The sequence below is a fragment of the Macaca thibetana genome, chromosome 5, assembly GCF_024542745.1.
Source record: "Macaca thibetana thibetana isolate TM-01 chromosome 5, ASM2454274v1, whole genome shotgun sequence".
Classification (NCBI taxonomy): domain Eukaryota; kingdom Metazoa; phylum Chordata; class Mammalia; order Primates; family Cercopithecidae; genus Macaca; species Macaca thibetana.
Window position 1 is genome coordinate 161,164,331 of NC_065582.1, and position 24,911 is coordinate 161,189,241.

At 43.1% G+C, this 24,911-nt stretch overlaps 1 protein-coding gene across 2 annotated transcripts in view; it reads left to right on the forward strand.

The window, feature by feature from the left end:
* The window catches only part of SEL1L3 (SEL1L family member 3), a 117,946-nt gene extending 95,571 nt beyond the window's left edge, over positions 1-22,375 (forward strand). For both annotated transcript variants that reach the window (XM_050790674.1, XM_050790673.1), the window contains exons 18-24: positions 2,402-2,492; positions 2,624-2,708; positions 4,831-4,940; positions 11,357-11,484; positions 12,669-12,771; positions 12,853-12,925; positions 21,227-22,375. In XM_050790674.1, coding sequence (XP_050646631.1) covers positions 2,402-2,492; positions 2,624-2,708; positions 4,831-4,940; positions 11,357-11,484; positions 12,669-12,771; positions 12,853-12,925; positions 21,227-21,366 — 730 coding nt within the window. In that variant the 3' untranslated portion in view covers positions 21,367-22,375. The remainder of the gene's footprint in view (positions 1-2,401; positions 2,493-2,623; positions 2,709-4,830; positions 4,941-11,356; positions 11,485-12,668; positions 12,772-12,852; positions 12,926-21,226) is intronic.
* Positions 22,376-24,911: the final 2,536 nt, after the last annotated feature.

Genomic DNA, 24,911 nt, shown 5'->3' on the forward strand with positions numbered 1-24,911 from the left:
TTCTTGCAGGGAGTATCAACCTGCATTTCCCCCACCCATTCTGACAACCAGCCTATTGGTTTCTGCTGTTAAGAAAAAATTCTTTTTTTTTTTTTTTTAGAGACAGAGTCTGGCTCTATCGCCCAGGCTGCAGTGCAGTGGCGCAATCTCGGCTCACTGCAACCTCCGCCTTTCATGTTCAAGCGATTCTCCCGCTTCAGCCTCCCGAGTAGCTGGGATTACAGGCATGCACCATCATGCCGAGCTCATTTTTTTGTGTTTTAGTAGAGACAGGGTTTCTACTGTTGCCTAGGCTGGTCTTGAACTCCAGAGCTCAAGCAATCCTCCCGCCTCACCCTCCCAAACTTCTGGGTTTACAGGCATGAGCCACCGCACGCCTGGCCAGAAAAAACCTCATGCTGTTACATTTTAGTAAACACGAGCCACATCTCAGTCAGTTATGGTCACAGAGAGCACTGGCCCAATATTGGACCTTAGTTTGCAGGCCTGCGCTGTCTCCTTTCCTCATCAATCCCTGGTGGAAACTGAGACACCAGTGCAGGCTGAAGTGTCTCTGAAGAAACTTGACAATTCTAAGACCTTAGGAAGAGGACCTTGTGTCAGAATGAGGGGGACTTTCTGCTGGGCCTCCCTTGCATGCCCTCTGTCTGGGGCCTTGGGTCTGCTCTAAGGATTCTTGTCGCCAAACATAGATTTTGCAGGCTATGTTAGCTAATCCCCAAGCTTCTTTTGGGATGTTGTTGCAGCTGCACTTGGGGGCTTGTTATCTGGCTTGCCTCTGCAAGGGACACTGCTCAGCTGACCTTGTCCCTCTTTAGCCTGAGTCATGGCTAATTGGTCAGCTGCCTTAGGTATCTCAGAGCCTGCGAATTGGCTCACTCAGCAGCCACGTGGCTTGTGACCTGCAGCATGTCTGACTGAAGGTCTAACTATCCTAATTTGATCCCCCAGCACCTCTCGGTCTCCAAGGGATTGCCTGCCAGAAGCTGCTTTTAGCAGTTTTGAAAAGATGATTTCAGAATCTGCTTCCCTTACTCCCCCTCACCCAACCTTTCCCCACCGTTTCCTAAACCAGTTCCTAGGTGGAGCTAAAATTAAGAAAGAGCTATTAATATCAACTCCTTAAAATGAAAAATAAGCTTTGAGAAACTACTTATGGTTAAAATAGAGTTCTACTCTTAAGCTGGGTAACGTATAAAAAATTGAGGAAATCAGATAAGTAAAAAGAATAGAATAAAAATGACATGCATTCTCACCACCCAGAAATAAGTGTTGTTAGCATTTTGGTGATAATTTTTAGGGTTTTTTTTTTTTCCTCTGCCTATTTGTATCTGCATGTGTATGTGTGTACATATGTGTGTTCGGTTATATTTTTGTTTTGCAAAAATAGGGTGCACTGTTTTATATACCCTGCTTTTTTTTCACGGAATGGAAAATTTTGCATAAATATTTTGCTATGTTTTTGAATACCCTTCCACACATCATTTTAATGGCCACGTCTGAAAGTAGCTACACTGTGGGTTAATTTCACTAGTCTCTGATTTTCAGACATGTGTTTCCAGTTTTTTGTTGTTGTTCATATAAAGAGCTCTACCATGAACTCTGTGGCAACAGAATCTTTGCACATATCTCTGATTGTTTCTTTAGAATAAACCCCCACAAGGGAGAACTGTAGGGCCACGTGGTATGTACATTCTTAAGACTCCTTCGGCCTGTCCTTCCAGAACCGTTGAATTTATTGGCCCTCAAGCTAGCAGTGGTTGTAGAGTATGTCCATTTCCCCAAGCCTTTGCCATTATTCCAAACATGAATCTTGTACCAATCTTTCAACAGATGAAAGTGGTCACTCATTGTTTTGCAATTATTCGATTGCTAGTGGTGTCAAACGTTTCTTTTATGTCTGTTGGCCATTGATATCAAGTCCCTTGTAAACTGCCTCTCCTTTGCCAAGCTTCTAAGGCACAACAAAAGCTCAGCTTTAATTAAACTCATTCAGAATCCTAAGCCCTATAAAGCCTTTCATAAAACAGAGGACTCCAAAGCACAGGGTTTTTTCTTAACACCATTTATCTCCTCTAAGCGAGGATGGAAGAAGGATTCAAGGACTGAAGGCTAGTAGACAACTCCCAAGCCAACATCCGACATGCCTTTCAGCCAGTAGAGGTAGCTGTTGCATCAACTAGCTCCCCAGCCTTATCTGTGAGTTCAGCCTTTAAGACAGAAAATAAATCAGTGCATGCAGTATTTTTAACAATATTTATTTAAAAAAAAAAAAACTCATGATTTTGTGGTTTTTAAAAAAACTGCTTATTTTGTGCCCTCTTATGTTTGAATATAAAGCTCTCTGTGAATATTAGTAAGAACCACTATATGAAATTTATTATTAATCATCTATTTTTAGGCATGAAGCTTTGCTGTATTATGTTTTAGCAGCAGAAACTGGAATTGAAGTGTCACAGACAAATTTAGCACACATCTGTGAGGAGAGGCCAGTAAGTAAAATGTATTCTTCTCAGAGTAGAAGCTCTGAGGTTAAGGATAATGAATTGGGTTTTATGGAGGCAACCTTGATCGCTTGGCCGAAATATTAATGAATTAACTTTTTCTTCCCTTTACCCCTTAGGACCTGGCCAGGAGATACTTGGGTGTTAACTGTGTTTGGAGATACTATAATTTCTCTGTTTTTCAAATCGATGCGCCTTCCTTTGGTATGTATAGAAAAACAGGTGCATAATTGAAGCATTAGACGTTTTTCATCTTTAGTAACAGGGAACTTCTGACAGCTTTGTGTGAAGTGAGGTATTTCTAAATAATTAGAAAAGAACATGAAAAATCTCTGCTATTAAGATCGCTGAACTCTGCTCTCAGCCTCACACAATGCACTACTCCTCGCCGATTGTCCCATGGAGTGCTTGGACCCAACATCTCTTATTTTTTATTTTTATGTTTTGAGACAGTCTCGCTCTGTTCCCCAGGCTGGAGTGCAGTGGCGTGATATGGGCTCAGTGCAACCTCCAACTCCCAGGTTCAGGTGATTCTCCTGCCCGAGCCTCCCGAGTAGCTGGGATTTCAGGCGCACACGACCACGCCCAGCTAATTTTTGTATTTTTAAGTAGACACAGGGTTTCACCATGTTGGCCAGGCTCGTCTCAAACTCCTGACCTCAGGTGATCCACCCGCCTTGGCCTCCCAAAATGCTGGGATTACAGGTATGAGCCACTGCACCTGGCCCCCGACATTTCTTCTGAGTCAATGAAAATGTAAAAGAGAACGCTATTATGGAGCGATTCTCTGGGCCAGTCATTTGTGTGGATTCCTCTGCTCTGCTCTGCTCTGCATGGTAGGGGACTGGCCTCCAGGAATTACAGTTCCTAGACTCCTCTACCCACGGGCTTCTGATTCCTTTCAGGCAGTAAGAGGCACTGGCAGAAGATTGCAGGATGGGAGAAGAAGCCCAAGTACTTCTCCCCTTCTCTCTCTGCTTTGAACTCTGTCTCTGGCAGGGGCTACGTTTCCACGGTTCCAGCCCCTGCCTGGCAGCTCCACCCTCTTTGATCTCAGCACCAGGCTCTGGGTCTCTGGTAACATTACAGGCACCCTGTGGCCCCCACGTCCTGGGGATAATAGTAGCCTTCTCACTGCTGATCTCAAGCTGCCTATTGTTTTCCATTTGCCTTTTCAGCTCTCCCAACACCCTAGTAACTGCTTCCCCATGATGAAATTCCTCTTTTGAACCAGCTGAAATGGATTCTGTTTTCCTTCTTGGACATTGACTAATACATATACTCTTTTTTTTTTTTTTTTTGAGATGGAGTCTTGCTCTGTTGCCCAGGCTGGAGTGCAATGGCGCCTTCTCGGCTCACTGCAACCTCTGCCTCTCAGGTTCAAGCGATTCTCCCCTCAGCCTCCTGGGTACATGGGATTACAGGAATGCACCACCACACCTGGCTAATTGCTGTGTTTTTTAGTAGAGATGGGGTTTCACCATGTTAGCCAGGCTGGTCTTGAACTCCTGACCTCCAGTGATCTGCCCACCTCAGCCTCCGAAAATGCTGGGATTACAGGTGTGAGCTACGGCACCCAGCCGATACATACACTCTTAAACATAAGTTTTTCTTCAGAGGAAAAATAAAATACATGGCTAAAGCAAAGAATTACCAACAACAGACATCAAAGATGAACAGCAAAATGTCAGATGTGAGGTAAAGCACCTAGAACAACCTTGGCTGATTGGGCAGCAAAGTCGTAGACTGAGATGTGCAGAGCTATTCAGGAGAGCTACCTGGCCAAAGAAGAAACTGTCTAGGGGCCAGGTGCCGTGGCTCACGCCTATAATCCCAGCACCTTGGGAGGCTGAGGTGGGAGGATTGCTTGAGTCCAGGAGTTCGAGACCAGCCAGGACAACGTGGTGAAACCCCATCTCTATTTAAAAAAAAAAAAAAAAATACAAAAATTAGCCAGGTGTGGTGGCATACTCCTGTAATCCCAGCTACTTGGGAGGCTGAGGTGGAAGGATCACTTGAGCCCAGGAAGTCAAGGCTACAGGGAGCCCTGATCTCACCACTGTACTCCAGCCTGGATGGTGGAGACCCTATCACAAAAAATTTAGAAAAAAAGGAAAGCAAAATATGTCTAGATATAGGGATGCTCTGGGTAAAAAGCCTTTTTGCTTGTTTCTCTCTTGACATATCAGGGAAACATAAAGATGTTCTTCAGATACTAATAGGAAAACCTTTCATTCATGTGAATGGGCCAATTAATCTAAAATGTTGGTGTGAAAAAAAAAAAAAAAAACACTTGACAAATGGATCTGTGCTTTATTTCCTGCAGCATATTTGAAGATGGGAGACCTTTACTACTATGGCCACCAAAACCAGTCACAGGACCTGGAGTTGTCTGTGCAGATGTACGCCCAAGCCGCCCTGGATGGAGACTCCCAGGTAAACAGCAGCCACAATAAAAACCAGCTCTTGGCCAGGCGCAGTGGCTCACGCCTATAATCCCAGCACTTTGGGAGGCCGACAGGGGTGGGTGGCTTGAGGTCAGGAATTCGGGACCAGCCTGAGCAACATGGCAAAACCCCGTCTCTACAAAAATAAAAAAATTAGCTGGATGTGGTGATGCTCCCTTGTACTCCCAGCTACATGGGAGACTGAGGCAGGAGGATTGCTTGAGCCTGGCAAGTCAAAGCTGCAGCAAGCCGTGATCACACCATTGCACTCCAGCCTGGGTGAAAGAGCAAGACCCTGTCTCAGAAAAAAACCCAGTTCTTGGTGACATCCATTTGTGAACTTGCAAAACCAGAATTCTTCCTAACAGTCCTTTATGTGTGCATACACTGCACCATTTACAAAGCCATTGTTCATCCATTTTCACACGCCCATCAAACAACTCTATGAGGACACTAACCATAAGGGTGAGCCTTTATTAAACACCTACTGTGTCCCCTGTGCCATTCTCACATAATCCCTTGGGAGTGGAGATTATTATACCCTATTTATAGTCAAAGGTAATGAATTGGGAGGCTGAGGCAGGAGAATGGCGTGAACCCAGGAGGTGGAGCTTGCAGTGAGCCGAGATCGTGCCACTGCACTCCAACCTGGGCGACAGAGCGAGACTCCGTCTCAGGAAAAAAAAAAAAAAAAAAAAAGAGAGAAAAAGGTAATGAATTGTTCAAGGACAAGTAATCAGATGGTAAGCAAAGCGCCCAGCTCCTAAAACTGGATCTTTGGCTCCAAACATCAAAGACATCAAAGGGTATTTCTACCAAATTACATCAAACTCACTCACCAGGTAGAAACTGAAGAAATTAGAAGTGCGTCCACAATAGGAAGCGGTTTGCTTGTACTGTTGGGCTGTGCTTCAGTGACAGAGTTTTTCCATAAATGATTTTTTTGTAAACTTCTTATTTGAAAATAATGTTAGATTTACAGAAATGTTGCAAAAATAAGTGAGAGTTCTGTATACCCTTCATTCGACTTCCCCTAATGTTCACATCTGACATAACCGCAATGCCATTGTCAAACTAAGATATTAATGTTGGGACAGTATTATTAACTACACTTCAGACTTCATGTAGATTTCACCAATTTTTCCACTAATATCCTTCTTCTGTTCCAGAATTCAATCCAGGATCCCACATTAGATTGAGCTGTATATTTCTTTCCAATCTTCTCCAATCTATTACAGTTCCTCAGTCTTTTCTCCTCTTCATGACTCTTGATACTTGAAGAATGCTTGTTAGGTAGCTTGTAGAATGTCTGTTGATTTGGGTCTGTCTTCTGTTTTCTCGTGAGTAGATTGAGGTTATACATTTTGGGCAGGAATTTTGCCTGTTATGATTATTACCATGCTGTTCCAATGATGATTCTCAATTTCCCTTATTCCCTCTACATTTGCTACTTGGAATCCTCTTGTGAGGAGCTCAGAATCATTTTCATGATGGAGGTTTGGATAGTTGTTACCCTCTGCTGCAACGGATTTCTGGTGTTGTGCTTTACAGTCTGACCACAAAACAAAAATTGGAAACTCATCCCTGTATCAATCTTTGGTGGGATTTCTTTGTTGTTGCTGTTTTGTGGGGTTTTTTGAGACAGGGTCTCACTCTGTAACCCAGGCTGGAATGCAGTGGCACAATCTCAGCTCACTGCAGCCTTGATCCCCCAGGCTCAAGCGATCCTCCTACCTCAGCCTCCTAAGTAGCTGGGACTACAAATGCATGTCCGGCTAATTTTTTGTAGAGATGAGGTTTTGCCATGTTGCCCAGGCTGGGCTTGAACTCCTGGGCTCAAGTGATCTGCCCACCTTGGCCTCCCCAGGTGTTGGGATTACAGGCATGAGCCACTGTGACTGGCCAACCTTTTTTTTTTTTTTTAAGTGGAGGTACAACATCACAGTGGTCATGTACCTGGGTTAAAATCCCACATCTCTCTCACTCCATAGCTCTTTGTCCCTGACGAGTCACTAAATCTCTGAATCTCTATTTGCTCATGTGTAAATGGGAGTAATAAGAGCATCTGCCTCATAGGTCGTGAGGATTAAATGAGATGTTCAGTGTAAAGCTCTAAGCCCAATGCCAAGTACACTCAGTGGACATGATCTATTCTGTTATCATTTCCTCTGAAAAGAAGGAGTTGCTGCTAAAGTCATTTGCTATAGAAATAAACTCCCTTAGGTCATATTTCCTGTCACTTAAAATTGGGCCTGGATTTTTTTTTTCAATTTTTATTTTTACTTTTTGGAAAGCCAATGTTACAAAAACAATGAAGGATGTTTTTTCAAGAAAAATAAACCAAAGAATGCACAGATAATTCTATGGCAGGGGTTTTACTCCTTTATGTCTTCATGTTTCCTTGCAGTCCCTGCCCTCAAGCAAATGCATCTGTCATGTTATCTATAGTGTGCCTGTCACTTTTTTTTTTTTTTTTTTGAGACGAAGTCTTGCTCTGTTGCCAGGCTGGAGTGCAGTGGCACAATCTTGGCTTACTGCAACCTCTGCATCCCAGGTTCAAGCGATTCTCCTGCTTCGGTGTCCCGAGTAGCTGGGACTACAGGCATGTGCTACCACACCCAGCTAATTTTTGTATTTTTAGTAGAGACGGGGTTTCACCATGTTGGGCAGGATGGTCTTGATCTCTGACTTCGTGATTCGCCCACCTTGGCCTCCCAAAGTGCTAGGATTAGAGGCAAGAGCCACTGTACCTGGCCACCTGTCACTTTTAAAATCTGTCTTATCATTCATTGTAGAACTGTGTGCTTTTTATTACATAGTCTCTAATTATTACCTCTAATAGCTGCCCCATATTCTGTTGAACTGATTCATTATAATTTCTTAAGCTTTACCTTATTGGTGGATGCTTATACTTTTGTTTACTAACTTATTCATTGATTCGACACATATTTATCTAGTCCTACCATGTCTTAGACAATGATTAGTGTTGAGGACATAAGATAAAAAGATAGATCATACTCTTGCCTGTATGGGATTTATAGTCTACCAAGGAAGACTTGGAGGTGGTTTCCTCTTGTGTTGGAATTATAGCTAGTGCTACAATGAATATTTTTATATTTCCGCCTTTTCTCTTAGTTTGAACACTTTCCTTATAATCTGAGAAATACTATTAATGAGTCAGACAGTCTAAATGGTTTTATGAGGCCAGGCACAGTGTCTTATACCTGTAATCCCAGTTCTTTGGGAGGCCAAGGCAGGTGGATCTCTTGAGGTCAGCAGTTTGAGACCAGCCTGGCCAACATGGTGAAACCCCATCTCTACTAAAAATACACAAATTAGCTGGGCGTGGTGGTGCACACCAGTAGTCCCAGCCACTTGGGAGACTGAGGCAAGAGAATCTCTTGAACCTGGAAGGTGGAGGTTACAGTGAGCCGAGATCACTGCACTCCAGCCTGGGCAACAGAGTAAGACTCCATCTTAAAAAATAAAAGTAAAAATAAAAACATATATAAATGATTTTATGACTTCATGATAGCACGCTGCCATTTTGCTTTCTGAAAGGGCTTTCCATTTAATACCTCACCGATCAGTGGTTAAGTAGAGAAGGATGACTGAAGTCTTACCAGCAACTGGATGCTTTCATGATTTAATTTTGCTAATTGAATAATGATATGTTGATACTTTCTTACTGTTTTTAACATGCATTTACTTAATTACTAGTGATGATGGACACTTTTACATATACTTGTTTATGATAACTTACTTTTCGTATTTTCTTTTCTGTAAATTCTCTATTATTCTTTGCCTGTTTATCTATTGGAATTTTGACACTTTTAAAAATTTTAACTATAATTAGTTCTTTATTTATGTATCTAGTAGATAATGAACCTTAAGCTATTACATTGCATACAACTATTCCCCTACTCTGTTTTCCCACTTATTTTAATCTTGGTATTATTCCATTGATTAGAGACTTTAAAAGTGCACAAAGCCTGCCTGGCGCAGTGGCTCAACCCTGTAGTCCCAGCACTTTGGGAGGCCAAGGTGGGCGGATCACCTGAGGTCAGAAGGTCGAGACCAGCCTGGCTGACATGGAGAAACCTCGTCTCTACTAAAAATACAAAAATTAGCCATGCGTGGTAGTGGGCATCTGTAATCCCAGCTACTCAGGAGGCTGAGGCAGGATAATCATTTGAACCCGGGAGGCGGAGGATGCACTGAGCCGAGATCACACCATTGCACTCAAAAAAAAAAAAAAATTCATAAAGCCATTTTTTTCTTTTCTCTTAATACCTCAAATTGTAAGAGTGCCTTCCTTTCAAAGAGTGCAGCAGTAGTCTATTTTCTGCTGTTGTGTGAGTGTGTGTGTGCATCTTAAAGATACTTAACGCTTCATCTATTTAGAGGTTATTTTTGGCACCTTGGGGGAGTTTAAGATTTGAGACTCTGCACCCTGTCCTCTTGTGTTTGACGCCCCAGCTCTTCCACTTTCCAGCTGTGTAACCTTGGGCAAGTTGTTTAACCACTCTGTGCCTCAGTTTCCTCATCTATAAAATAGGGAGGATAATACTGCCTATATCAGTTTATTGTTATGAGGGTTAAATGAATAAATATAAAAAACAGAACAATGCCTCGCATATGGCAGGCACTCAAAATGTGACCTGCTGGTATTTTTATCGTGATTGCTACATATGATGGTTGTGAAAGTCCTGGAGTATGCAACATGGTAAATGATGATTTTCATTTAGATTGTTGTCAGAGGCAACTAAGAGGCAAGGTCAGAGGGAAGATTATAAAGCCATTCGATGTGATCATGTCATTAGAGAAGCGCAAATCAAAATCACAGTGAGACACCATCTCACACCAGTCAGAATGGTTATTATTAAAAAGTCAAAAAAGAACAGGTGCCGGTGAGGTTGCAAAGAGAAAGAACACTTATGCAGTGTTGGTGGGAGTGTAAATTAGTTCAGCCATTGTGGAAAACACTAGCAATTCCTCAAAGACCTAAAAACAGAACTCCCATTTGACCCAGTAATGAGATTGTATATACCCAAAGGATTATAAATTGTTCTGTTATGCAGACACATGCACATGTATGTTCATTGCAGCACTATTCACAATAGCAAAGATATAGAATCAACCTAAATACCCATCAACGGTAGACTGGATAAAGAAAATGGGGTACATATACACCATGGAATACTATGCAGCCATAAAAAAGAATGAGATCACGTCCTTTGCAGGAACATGGATGGAGCTGGAAGCCATTATCCACAGCAAACTGTGCAGGAGCAGAAAACCAAACACCACATGTTCTCACTTAGTGGGAGCTAAATGATGAGAACACATGGGCACATAGAAGGGAACAATAGACACTACACTAAGGGTGGAGGTTGGAAGGAGGGAGAGGATCAGGAAAAATAACAAATAGGTGCTAGGCTTAGTACCTGGGTGACAAAATAATGTGTACAACAAACCCCCGTAACACATAACAAAATAATCTATATGACAAACCTGTGCATGTACCCCTAAAGTTGAAATAGAAGTTAAAAACAAAACACTAAAAACACGATCCGGAGTTCTTTCAAGGGCAGCAATCTAGTTTAATTGGTCAAGTTCTAATGGTAAGTACCACATCGTTTTCTGCTTGTTTCTTAATCTGGCCACCTGCTCGGCTTGTGATGGAGGGTGCGCATTCTCCAGGTAGCGTAATAGTACCCATCCTTTATGAAGTATGTCTATGGTCGGGCCATCTCACTGTGCTTATTTTATTGGATCCATACAGCCCAATAAGACAGGTCCTACCTTTAAGGATCAAGAACAAGATGTCAGAGGAAGAGGTAGGAAAATATACCATAGTGGAGATCTGTGCCAAGAAGAGTCATGAGAAGAGGTTTCTGCACCAGCCTAGGAAAGTTGAGATGAGTGCCCTTAGGTGATCCTGTGCAAGGCAGGCACCGCCTTGGGATGTCAGTCATGGGAAGCCGCCCTAGCCACAGAAACACTTTGTCAGATTTCCAACAGGGCTATGGCAACCGACGGCATAGTCTGTAGGCAATGGACATGGCATTCGACTCAGTATTCTTGTTTCATTTATGATACAAGGGCACGTTTTCCAGTAAGTTCTGTTTTGAGAGAGTAAGCAAGAAAGGACAATCTCCCGGTTGACTGGCTTCGGAGCAGATGGGACACAGCAGCTTCTGAAAGCCTCCTGGTTCTCCTGCAAATAAATTTCTCAGATGCATATATTTAGGGAAACAATTCATCAATGAAAATGACAAAACCATCTGGCTCTAGAGACTAAAAAAAATTTTAGAGGTTGTAAACATTTACATTCTGATGAAGAGTGTGTGTCTAGGTTTTATTTCAAGGAGTTGATGAGTTTGGTTTGTGGTTTGTTTTTAGGGATTTTTTAACCTGGCCCTGCTAATCGAGGAAGGTACTATAATCCCACACCATATCTTGGATTTCTTGGAAATTGACTCAACTCTCCACTCTAATAACATCTCCATTCTCCAGGAACTGTACGAAAGGTGAGCTCAGAGCCTCTAGAACTGTGGAATCTGAGAAACCCAAGTAGATGATGTTTGCTTCTTGGTTAAAGTTAGCTTTACCCTTATTTTGTAATGTAAATTGTATTTAAAAAACAAACAAAAACAAAAGGCAGGGCACTGTAGCTCATACTTGTAATCGCAGCACTGTGGGAGGCTGAGGCAGGCAGATCACTTGAGGTCAAGAGTTCAAGACCAGCCTGGCCAACATGACGGAGCCTCATCTCTACTAAAAGAACAAAAAAAAAAAAAAAAAAAAAAAGAATGAAAGAAAAAAGAGAGAGAGAGAAAAGAAAGAAAAAACCCAGGGTTTGCTTCTACTAGAAAACATTCAGCCAGATCCGAGTGTATTTCTCTTTTCAAGTATCTGAAGTTTAAGATATAGAAGGTACTTGATCTGAAGTTTAAGGGCTGACCAGAAATTTCCACGAGAATGGAAAGAATAACAATCTGATTAGCCCATGCTTGCCTCTTGTTTGTTTTGAGACAGGGCCTTGCTCTGTCACTCAGGCTGGAATGCAGTGGTGCGATCTCAGCTCACTGCAACCTCCACTTCTTGGGTTCAAGTGATTCTCATGCCTCAGCCTCCTGAGTAGCTGGGATTACAGGCGTGCAACATCACACCAGGCTAATTTTTGTGTTTTTAATAGAGACAGGGTTTCGCCATGTTGGCCAGGCTGGTCTCGAACTCCTGGCCTCAAGTGATCCACCTGCCTTGGCCTCCCAAAGTGCTGGGATTACAGGTGTGAGCCACCGTGCCCGGGCTAATTAGCTGATGCTTTTTTGAAAGATAAGGAGGCATTCCTACATCTGCGCTTTAAAGAGAAATACTGTTCTAGTGGGTCCTGTGCTTCAGGGTCTTGCTTGACTTTTATTTTATTTATTTTTAAATTTTTGCTGTCACCATAGCAGAACAGACTTGACTCTTAATTAAGGACAAAACTGACCTTTTTCTAAACTTTCTACTGGGATTCTAGAATGTCAGATCAGGCCAAACCACTTATTTGGCCACTGGCTTTATTTCTTTGTCTCTCATCTTTGTCAGTTGAGTGTGCTCATTTGTCCAAAAGCAGAAGAATGTAGGTTTGTGGATCTGAAAATGCCAGTCCTGGGTCGTGCCACCAAAGTTGGCTGACACGTCAAGATGCCCTGGGCTTTGTCTGCAGGTGCTGGAGCCACAGTAATGAGGAATCCTTCAGCCCCTGCTCCTTGGCCTGGCTTTACCTGCACTTGCGGCTTCTCTGGGGTGCTGTCCTGCACTCAGCCCTGGTAGGTTTCATCTCCCACCGGCCCCGCCCTTGTGGCCTCTGGCCTTTGTCAGTCACTAATGCATGCTTCTGATGTTTGCAGATCTACTTTCTGGGAACCTTTCTGCTGTCCATATTGATCGCCTGGACTGTGCAGTATTTCCAGTCTGTCTCAGGTAAAGATTTATAAAAAGCGAAAGCAATATGTAAAAAAAAGCAGGGTTTTTCTTTTTCTTTTTTTGGTCTACCGGAAAAATTGTGTTTTCCCTCCTGGTGCCCTTGGTCATGCTATCTCCTATCCCTAGGGTCGTCTTTCACAGGATGGGAATCCTTCTAGAGGTATATGAAATTCCTGGCTGTTGGGAGGCCACAAAGTTACTATTGTATTTTTCAAAATAAGGATTTTATTTTTATTTTATTTTATTTTATTTTATTTTGAGATGGAGTCTCGTTCTGTCACCCAGGCTGGAGTGCAGTGGTGTGATCTCAGCTCACTGCAACCTCTGCCTTCTGGGCTCAAGCAATTCTCCTGCCTCACCCTCCCAAGTAGCTGGGATCACAGGCGTGCACCACCACACCCGGCTAATTTTTGTATTTTTAGTAGAGATAGGATATCACCGTGTTGACCAGGCTGGTCCCGAATTCCTGACCTCAGGTGATCTGGCTGCCTCGGCCTCCCAAAGTGCTGGGATTACAGGCGTGGGCTACCGCACCAAGTCTCAAAATAAGGATTTTCTTTAAAAAGCTTAAGAAACTGACCTAATACAGCTTCTTCCATTGAAAATACATCCGTCAGAATTCTGCCTTTGTGTGCCTGAAAACACAGCGCCAAATCCCCTGGCAGCATGAAGTCTTCCCTTCCATTTCAGTCAAGCAATCAAATGTGTAAGAGGATAAACAAACACTCATAATGAATAAAATCCTCGGCCACACGGACTCAGAGGGAGGGACTGAGCAGGAATCGTAAAGTGGACATTTAGTTGAGCATGGTTTCCACTAATCATTGTTATTTTTCTGAGCTAGTATAGAATAGCAGTTAAGGACAAGCAAGCCTTACTTGCTTCTATTTGGGCTTAGAGTCCAGGCCTGGCTACTCATTAGCTGTGTGACTTATGACAAGTTATTTAACCTTTCTGATCCCCAAATTTCTCATCAATACAATGAGGTTATGAGAGTAGCTACTTCCTAGGAACATAAAATGAAAAAAATCTTAAGTGAAAAAAAAACACACACAAGACACTTATCAAAATGACAACTGTAGTCAAACATTAGCTGTTACATTTATCTGGCATATAAAACCTTCCCAATAAATGTTAGCTCTTACATTTATCTCCTCTATTAGACCATAAGCTGAGTAAGAGGAAGGCCCCCGTCGTGTCATTTGCAATAACTCATGCATAGTAGGTACTCACACCCACAGACGTCTCTGGTCTCTCGAGAGAAAGAAAACTGATTTTTTTACCATCTCAGACGGCTACAAAAGGATATAATAACTCATGGAGACAGAGACATTTGCAAATGTATAGATTAGGACTGGACATGGCATTGGAGCATTTGCGTAGCTGTTATTTGTGTAGCAGATAATGAAAAGTGAAAGGGGTGCACGTCACCGTCTCTTCCACAGTGAGAAGGAAGTCACTGTTGCAAGGAGCTAATGTGAAATCATTTCTCTCTGATTTACCTGAGGAGGTTAACAGGGACCCATCAAAACCTTCCGGGCTTGATGCCCCGTGGTCTGCCAGTTAATAAACTTCACTCATGCAAATTCTGTCCCGTCCCTAAATTTGTTGCCAGGTATAGTCATTTATTTTGCATCTTGTCAGTGTTTTCCATTTCAAATTATCTTTGTCATTTTTACTCTGTAGAAATATTGTGATGATTATTACAAATGCAATTCCGTTAGAGGAACTGAAATTTGTCTTTATGATTTTATGCCAGCTGGTAGCCATGAAAATTCATGGGCGGGTGGAATTGCTTTGATCAGAAGTCTTCTCTTTTTTCTGTCTCCATGCCTTCATTATTAGTCTCTTCACATTCTTGTGTCTGTGTCCCTCCTGTCCTGTGATGTGTTGCTTTTCCTATATCCCCATGGTTCTTTCATACATTTTCATCGTTTTTCTCAAACTTTTTCAATTGCTTTCTCCAGCACATACCTACTTCTTGCTTGAGCAGTCTAAAGAAGGCTATGTTTGGATAGGATCATAAAAATTATTTAATTCTATGCCCTTTATTTTACAGATGAGGAAACTGAGGCAGAGAGGTGAAGTAGCTTGCCCAGATAAGGAAATAAAGACCAGGAGGCCAAGCACAGTGACTCACTCCTATAATTCCAACACTTTGACAGGCCCAGGAGGGAGGATCACTTGAGCTCAGGAGTTTGAGACCAACCTGGGCAACATAGCGAGACCCTGTCTCTAAAATAAAATAAAACAAAATAAAATAAAAATTATCCAGATGTGGTTGCACATGCCTGCAGTCCCAGCTACTGGGGAGGCTGAGGCAGGAGAATCTTTTGCACCCAGGAGTTCAAGGCTGCAGTGAGCTATGATCACACCATGCCACTCCAGCCTGGGCAACAGAATGAGACCCTGTCTGAAAAAAAAAAAAAAAAAAAAAAAAAAAAAAAAAAAAAAAAAAGTTGTAGTACATTATTTTTGTATTTTAAAAAGTCCTCATCAAAGTGCAAATTTGTCAATAATTTTTGTATTTATTTATTTATTTATTTTATTTATTTATTTTTGAGATTGAGTTTCACTCTTGTTACCCAGGCTGGAGTCTAATGGAATGATTTCAGCTCACCACAACCTCCGCCTTCTGGGTTCAAGCGATTCTCCTGCCTCAGCCTCCCAAGTAGCTGGGAATACAGGCATGTGCCACCATGCCTGGCTAATTTTCTGTTTTTAGTATCTGGTCTCAAAATCCCAACCTCAGGTGATCTACCCACCTCAGCCTCCCAAAGTGCTGGGATTACAGGTGTGAGCCACCACACCTGACCTTATTTATTTATTTATTTATGTTGAGACGGAGTCTCACTGTCGCCTAGGCTGGAGTACAGTGGTACAGTCTCGGCTCACTGCAACCTCCACCTCTCGGACTCAGGTGATTCTCCTGCCTCAGCCGACTGAGTAGATGGAATTACAGGTGCGCGCCACCACCCCCAGCTGATTTTTGTACTTTTAGTACAGGTGGGGTTTCGGGGTTTCGTCATGTTGGCCAGGCAGGTCTCGAACTCCTGACCTCAAGTGATCTACCTGCCTTGGACTCCCAAAGTGCTGGGACTACAGGCCTAAGCCACTGCGACTGGCCTTTCAATACTTTTTAAGTAAGAAGGTACTCCAGCGGCACAGTGGAGCTGATGGGATGATGGGGCAGGGAAATCGAGGCACGGAGGAGGTGAGGAGAAGCCGCCGCAAAGGTGATGCTGCTCAGAGACCAATTTTCTACCACTTGGTGTCTCACTGATGAGCTGGCACAAGGTCCTGAGACCTGCCCCACAGCTGGGGGAAGACAGGGATGGGTGCATGTAGCAGCCATGGTGTTGTGAAACAAACTTAATAATGAACTATGGGTGCTGACTGACAGTGTGAAAAAGAGGAAACGGATTTGAGAGTTAGGAGCCTCCCGTCAGCAGCTTTGGGTGAGGATTGTTGTTATAAGTTAGAGAGTTTTGTCATTTTGTGATTTGCATTTTTTCCAGTCAGTTGTTTTTAAAAAGTAATGATTTATAGTCAAGATTTGCAGTTGAGCTGTCCATCCATTTTGCGTTCAGCTCCAACTACCTTCATTTTCCTCCTGAGTTTATATGCTCTTTGATATATAGTTGACACGTCATGGCATTTGCCACATTAAATTGCCCTACATTCAGAAGGCTAGCAGTGCAGGACGGTAGTTAATAGCATTGGTGTGGAAGTCATGCTGCTAAGATTCTGGCCCTACCACTAGCTAACTATGTGACCTTGGGCAAAGGAAGGAGCCTATCTGTGCCTCAGTTCCCTCTTCTGTAAGTAGTAGAAATAGTAGTACACCCACTGCCTGTTGTAGTTGAGATAACCAAATGAGGTAACACATGTAAAGTGTTTAAAACTCCACAAATGGGCTGGGCACAGTGGTTCACACCTAGCAGTTTGGGAGGCCAAGGCAGGTAGATCACCTGAGGTCAGGAGTTTGAGACCAATCTGACCAACATGGTGAAACCCCATCTCTACTAAAAATACAAAAATTAGCTGGGCATGGTGGGCATGCCTGTAATTCCAGCTACTTGGGAGGCTGAGGCAGGAGAATCACTTGAAGCTGGGAGGCAGAGGCTGCAGAGAGCCGAGATCACGCCATTGCACTCCAGCCTAGGCAACAAGAATGAAACTCCATCTCAAAAACAAAACAAAACAAAGCAAAACCACAAATGTTAGCTGCTAGTTCTCAAGGAGTATGTCCTCTGGGGCACTTTACCTGCAATTAAAGCATGCTGACACTAGGTAACACCTACACATAAATAGCTTGATTTACCTCAGAAACAGACATAATGACCAAAGCTTAGTATGCTTTTCTTTGCTATTAGACTCTTTCTAAAACATTCAACCTTTTTTTTTTTTTTTTTGAGATGGAGTCTCACCCTATTGCCCAGGCTGGAGTGCAGTGGTGAGATCTCAGCTCACTGCAACCACCGCCTCCTGAGTTCAAGCGATTCTCCTGCCTCAGCCTCCCAAGTAACTGGGACTACAGGTGTGCGCCACCATGCCCAGCTAATTTTTGTATTTTTAGTAGAGATGCGGTTTCACCATGTTGGCTGGGCTGGTCTTGAACTCCTGATCTCAAGTGATCCACCCACCTCAGCCTCCCAAAGTATTGGGATTACAGACATGAGCCACCACACCTGGCCCATTCAACTATTTTTTTTTTTTTTTTTTTGAGATGGAGTCTTACTCTGTCACCCAGGCTGGAGTACAGTGGCATGATCTCAGATCACTATAACCTCTGCCTCCTGGATTTAAGCAATTCTTCTGCCTCAGCCTCCTGAGTAGCTGGGATTACAGGTGCGCACCACCACACACAGCTAATTTTTGTATTTTTAGTAGAGACAGGGTTTCACCATGTTGGTCAGGCTGGTCTCGAACTCATGACCTCGTGATCTGCCTGCCCCGGCCTCCCAAAGTGCTGGGATTACAGGCGTGAGCCACCACACCCGGCCCATTCAATTATTTTTTAAAGCATTTCAACAAAGACATTGACTAATCTATCAAAAATACCAAGATAGCTCAATTGGTACTTTCAATAGATTAGTCAATGTCTTGATCTTCATCGTATATATTTATATATAAAAAGAATACATATATTTATATATAACGAATATATATTTCTTTATATATATATATATAAAGAATACATGTATATTTATAGATAAATATATATATTCTTTCCTTCAAGGGAACTTGTGTTTGACTCCTGGCTCGCATCCCACCAGGCAGCTCAGTCTTTCTTGCGGCTTATGCCTCCCACAGTAGTGGAAAGGTCCCTGGGTTTGGGTGGCCCTAGGGTCACTCAGATAGTCACCAGTCTGATAGTAGGACACACATCACCCTGGGCCTACACTGTTCCCCCAGGTCCATTGGCTTTGCAGCTTCTGGGTCCCCTGGGCACTCCATCATCTTTGCTGAAGCCAAGTGTCATTAGTCTTTCTTCTCCCAAGTCTTCATTTCTGATTGCTGATGGGGCAAGGTAGAGGCCCTGCTGTGGGTACAACCCAAGGACTCCAAGAAGCTCCTTCCCTCACCTGTTGCATCTCAAAAGGGTTCTCCTTTGTCCACTCTTTGGGAGGGTACACCAAGCATAATTGCCTTAATGGATCAGGCTTCTGAAAAACAAAAAATCCTAAAGTAAAGTCTATGTCTGGAGCCGTCTCCATTTCTGCCCGGCCACAAACCTCCCCTGAGACCAAAAAATCATGGAGCCTGGCCAGCTGCCTGAAGGAAGCTAAAGGCAAGAACAGAAGGGGAAAATAGAAGTCACTATTTCAAAGAAAGAACCCTGTCTTACTAATATCATGCCAACTTTATGTCTCAATAGAATACACCATATAGAGCAAGATTTGTAGAACTACTAGTTCCTCGGTACAACTAGGTAACCTTTTAAACCAACGTCAACCTATTCAATACATTTATAACTTAAGACAACTCATTCCTTCCGGCTCAGTGGTTAGCCTAATGTTCTTTTAAAAAGAGTAAGGTGATATGTATAAGATTAATTAAACCTTTTCCTACTGTTTCCTGTCATCTACATTTCCAGCTAATGAGGTTTCTACTAAAATTAGAGTAAAATGTCACAAAGTAGTGCTTATGAAGAAAGCAGTAGCCTTATAGTCAGAGAGATTTCATGAGGAGGTTGTACTCCTGTCCTATCTCATTAGCTTCACATCTTACCAGTATCTCCACTCCTGAAAAGTGTTTCAGTGACATGAATCTGGTCTCTGCTAGATCCAGAGGCCCAGATGAAGTTGGCATGATCTTACTTATAGCATACAATTTCTAGGGCTTTCCCCTTTATACCACCTTTGTGCAAACATTCTCTCATTTCAGGATGAATTCAACATAGTCCCACGTATTCTTTCCTTTTTGCTTCCATCTGGTCAGTCGGCAAGCAGATGTTCTTCCTAACAACAGCAGAGATCAGCAAACTTTTTCTGTAAAGGACCAGATAATAAACATTTTGGGCCCTCAGGGCTGTCTTGGTCACAACTACTCCACTCTGCCGCTGTAGCCGAAAAGCAGCCATTGTGGCTGGGTTTCTTTTTTCTTTTTCTTTCTTTCTTTTTTTTTTTTTTTTGAGACGGAATCTCGCTCTGTCGCCCAGGCTGGAGTGCAGTGGCCCAATCTCGGCTCACTGCAACCTCCGCCTCCCAAGTTCAAGCAATTCTCCTGCTTTAGCCACCCGAGTAGCTGGGATGACAGGCATGTGCCACCACGCCCAGCTAATTTTTGTATTTTTTATAGAGATAGGGTTTTACCATGTTGGCCAGGCTGGTCTCAAACTCCTGACCTTGGGTTATCTGCCTGCCTGGGCCTCCCAAAGTGCTGGGATTACAGGCATGAGCCACGGTACAAAGCCTGTGGCTGGGTTTCTAATAAATCTTTACTATGGATGCAAAATTTGAATTTTATATATTTTTCACATGTCACGAAATATTACTCTTCTTCTGTTCAACCGTGTAGAAACTGTTTTTAAACCATGAGCCACACAAAAACAAGCAATGACTACGTTTGGCCCATGGGCTGCAGTTTGGGCCAGTTCTTGATAATTCTCACTAATGTACAGAAAATGGTCCCCCAGGAAGCAAATAATTCACAAATCACTCCTATTTGGCTCTGGAATATACTCTGTAATTTTTTAAACAGCATGCTTATTGTCCTGGTTACCTTGATTCTAGGCCAGTAATAAAATTAGTGCACATTCCAGGTGAGCACAGACAAAGAGGCCACTTTAAAATTAGGCCGGGCTGTAGGGGTCTTGTGCAGTGATTGCAAACCCCCAGTGGAAGAGGGGGAGTCCTCACACAGATAATGACTAACTTCCTGTAGAGACATCAAACATTTTTACTACGCTCTTACCAAAGATTTAAACGGTGGCAATGCTAATTATACATTCTTTCTACATTTACACATTGGCACTTTAAAAAAAAAAAAAAAATCAAAAAACTGATTGCTGATTTATCTTGTTACCATGGTGATTTAAACATTTCCCTGAGCTTGAAAATACATGCCTTAGTACTTCATTAACTTCCTCAGAGATCATCAGGAAGGTAAGTCTTAGGATCAAAGTGGGTTTCAAGATCATCTAATCCAAGACTCTGAATTCACAAGTGACGAAACCGAGGCCCAGGAGACTCAAACATTCTACAACCAAAATGTCTGCCGTCTGTATCTATCCCAAGGTCACTTGTTAGCAGCAGATAAATGAGACTTGCCCAGACCAGTTCTCCTGACTGTTGCAAAATGGTCTTTGTACCTCATCATTAGGGCTCTAATCACTAGATCACCTGCCAGAGTAGTGGCTTTAATGACCTTAGAAATGACATCATTCTACAACACCCTGCCCCTCCCCATCACTCTCCTATTCTTTCAGAAGAGTGTTGGAATCCACGGCCTCTTCTGTAGGTACTGGAAGGGGCCCGAAGGAGAATTCCTGCATATATCCAGAAAAGCCAGAAGTTTGGGGACCCGTTCTTGAACTTCCTAGAATGTCCCCTGGGAGATGAGCATTGGCAGTTGGAGGTGAAACTCTTGAAGGGTTTTTATTTAGAAATCAGATTGTCAGCATGTGATGGCATCTTCTTAAACTTAGATAATGGGTCCAGAGTTGCCTGGCTAGTTAGTGTTAGAGTCATTAGACTAGATGCGTCTCTCCTGGCTTGCCAATCTAGGTGTGGTTGTACGTCCTGAATGCACTGTTTTGAGTATTCAGCACCTGCTGTGCATGTGTCTCTGCAGCGAGTGATCCCCCTCCAAGACCATCCTGGGCCTCCCCAGACACTGCCACGTCCACTGCAAGTCCAGCTGTGACTCCAGCTGCAGATGCCTCTGACCAAGACCAGCCCACAGTCACTAATAACCTGGAGCCACGTGGGTGAACTGTGCACTCCGGTTCTCTCCGGATGAGAGAGAATCCTTTCAACAGCTGATATTGGGAAGCTGGGGCCAGGGCAAGATCCTGATAAACACCTTAAATGTCTTGTCAACTGGATGCAAATTTTGCAATTGGTGTCCTTTTTTTTAAAGTCAACTTACAAGGAAGTACCCAGATCAGGCAATGGTAATCCCAAAGGTCATCAAACACATACAAGGAACATCTTGATCACAGGGCATGTGGGGAGGGCTACTGGGTCATCACAGCCTTTGTTCCAGTGATTGTATGTATTAGGAGTCACAGCTTGCCATGTGGCAGATCTGGATTCTTATACACTGAGATGTGTCTTAAGAATCGTAGTGCGTGGTTCATTCCTTTATCAAAGAACAGAAAGTTATGACTACTCTACAGAGTAGATAATGTTTTGGTACTTGTGTTTGCCACAGCCCTGTTCCTCAAAGCTGAAGTGATAGATTTCTCTTTGACTTCCAAGACCTAGCATTTATAAGGCACCTTGAAGTAAATTGTTTATGCCTGGAAATGCAGGGAGGGCGATAGCTTTGTAAATTGGTTTACATTTTTCTCCTTGAATTTGTCTAGGGTCGCAGCGCTTCCGAATCATTTAATGACATTGTCGGATATCTTTTACATTTCAATTGCAATCCATGAAATTACATTTAGAAGATTCTTAGTACTAAACTGTAGTCTTCTCCATGAATTACCCATTAGAATAGACTGGCAGCAACGGAATATGCAGAAAGTAAGCCTTTAGCTTATAGTTTCATCCCTACCCCTTATGCCTGCCTGAGTCTGTACAGGGATGTGTGTGTGTGCGTGTGTGTGTGTGTGTGTGTGTGTGTGTGTGTGTTTGAGAGGAAGAGAAAGAGCAGAATGTCTGTATACTACATGCTGCTAAGGTAGTAAATAAATCAGTAATGCAATATTGTGGGTCCAAACTACTCTTTGCACTACTTTATTTACAGTAGTAAATAAAATTATTTTTATACAATTGACTACCAGAAAGTGTTTTTTTTTTCCTTTTTTTATAATTACTGTTACCATACAAAGTCTAAAGGTCCATGCATTCTCCTTCAGGAGGGAAAAAAGAAAAGTCCTCCTGATGAGAGGGCTTAGTTTTCATAACCCATGAACGTTTGCAGATAGGAAGGTGGCAGGAGGCTTCTCCCCAGGAATCCTGAGCTCAGGCCTGGCCTTGGAATGTTCGCACAGTATCAGACATTGTTTCAGGGCTTCGTGCTGCTCTGAACCTGGGCTCTATGTTCATTCCAGGCTAAGCTTGCAGTTCATCCTCCTCCTCCTATGAGTGCTGCTCTTGTTTTAGCAAATGTTGTCTCTCCTATTTGCAAAAAAGCCAGAGGTTGAAGGCTGACAGTCCTGGATTCAAATTCTGGTCCTGTAACTGACAAGCTCAGTAACCTTAGGTGAGTGATTAACCTTCTCTGAGTCTCAGATTCCTGTGCTATAAAATGGGGCGATGAAAGCCACCTCTTGGGCTTTTTATGAGGCCTAAGCGAGATAATATATGTAAAGCCTACAGGATATGGTCTTGTATTAGGTCGTTCTTGCATTGCTGTTAACTAAATACCTGAGACGGGGTGATTTATAAAGAAAAGAGGTTTAATTAGCTCAGAGTCCTGCAGACTGTACAGGAAACAAGGTGCTGATAGCTATTTGACCTCCAGGAAGGCCTCAGGAAACTTTCAATCATGGCAGAAGGCAAAGGGGGAGCAGACATGTCTTACATGGCCAGAGCAGGAGCAAGAGAGACCGAGGCAGGTGCCACAGACTTTTATTTATATTATTTTTGTTTCTCTCTACAGATAGATAGAGCTCTATATCTATCTATATATGGAGACAGAATATATGTATTTAAATATATATTTGAATATACATACATTTTAATATATATATATATATATATTTTTTTTTTTTTGAGATAATCTCAATGTCACCCAGGCTGGAGTACAGTGGCACGATCTTGGCTCACTGCAACCTCCCCCTCCTAGGTTCTGGTGCCTCAGCTTCTGAGTAGCTGGGACTGAAGCATGTGCCACCATGCTTAGCTAATTTTTTTGTATTTTTAGTAGAAACAGTGTTTTGCCATGTTGCCCAGGCTGGTCTTGAACTCCTGAGCTCAGGCAATCCACTTGCCTTGGCCTCCCAAAGGGCTGGGATTATGGGTGTGAGCCACCGTGCCCAGCCTATTACATACTTTTTTATTTTTATTTTTTATATTTTTTGCCACACACTTTTAAACAACCTGCTCTCACGAGAACTCACTATCATGAGGACAGCATCAATGGGATGGTGCTAAACCATTCATGAGAAATTCATCCCCATTATCCAATCACCTCCTGCCAGGGCTCGCCTCCAACATGGGGGATTACATTTCAATACTGAGATTTGAGCAAAGCAAGTATCCAAAGTATATCAGGTCCTAAATATGGTAGGTCGTTATTTTTATAACATAAGAAAGAGCAGTCTGAGGGGCCAGAGAGTGACTCTGCTCTGCTGAGATCCTCTCTTCATGGCAAACACATGCATTTCCAATCTGTTGGGAACATGAGCTCACAGCTACACGCCACACTGGGAATTGCCCTAAGCTGCTGGGATCTGCCCAAGGGCATACCCTTGCAAGAGCAGCCCATGGCCAGTGGCTCCTTGATGTAGGCAGAGTTTCTCAATCTCAGCACTACTGACATTTGAGCTGGATGGTTTTTTGTTGGGGGGCAGGGCTGTCTTGTGCATTGTTGAATGTTGAACAGCACCTCTGGCCTCTAATTAATGAATGCTGCAGTGGACACTCGCCACCCCTGCTTCCCAGTGTGACAGCCAAACACCTCCTTAGGAGCAAAATCACACTCCCTTCACCTTGAGAATGACTGATGTAGGAAAACAGAGGTCCCTTGCCTCAATTTGGAACAGTGCTGAAGGGCAGGGCATCCCAGCTCCAAAACTCCATGTTGGTTGCAACCTCACTGAATGCAACTTCTCACTCTGCCCTAGTCTGCCTTCCTCATGTTCTTTTTTTTTTTTTTTTTGAGACTGAGTCTTGCTCTGCCACCCAAGCTGCAGGACAGTGGCGTGATCTTGGCTCACTGCGTCCTCCACCTCCCAGGCTCAAGAGATTTTCCAGCCCCAGCCTCCCGAGTAGCTGGGATTACAGGCCCGTGCCACCATGCCCACCTAATTTTTGTATTTTTCGTAGAAGTGGGGTTGTGCCATGTTGGCTAAGCAGGTCTCGAACTCCTGACCTCAAGTGATCCACCCGCCGCAGCCTCCCAAAGTGCTGGGATTACAGGTGTGAGGCACCATGCCTGGCCTTTCCTCGTGTTCTTATAGGATTTTCCAACACTGATCCCCAGAAATCTTCACACCCAACTCTGTACCCCAATTTCTAAAAAAAAAAAAACCCTAATGTATTAGTTTGCTGGGGCTGCCATAACCAAGTACCAAATACTGGGTACTTGAACAACAGAAATTTATTTTCTCACAGTTTTGGAGGCTGGAAGTCCAAGATCAAGGCGT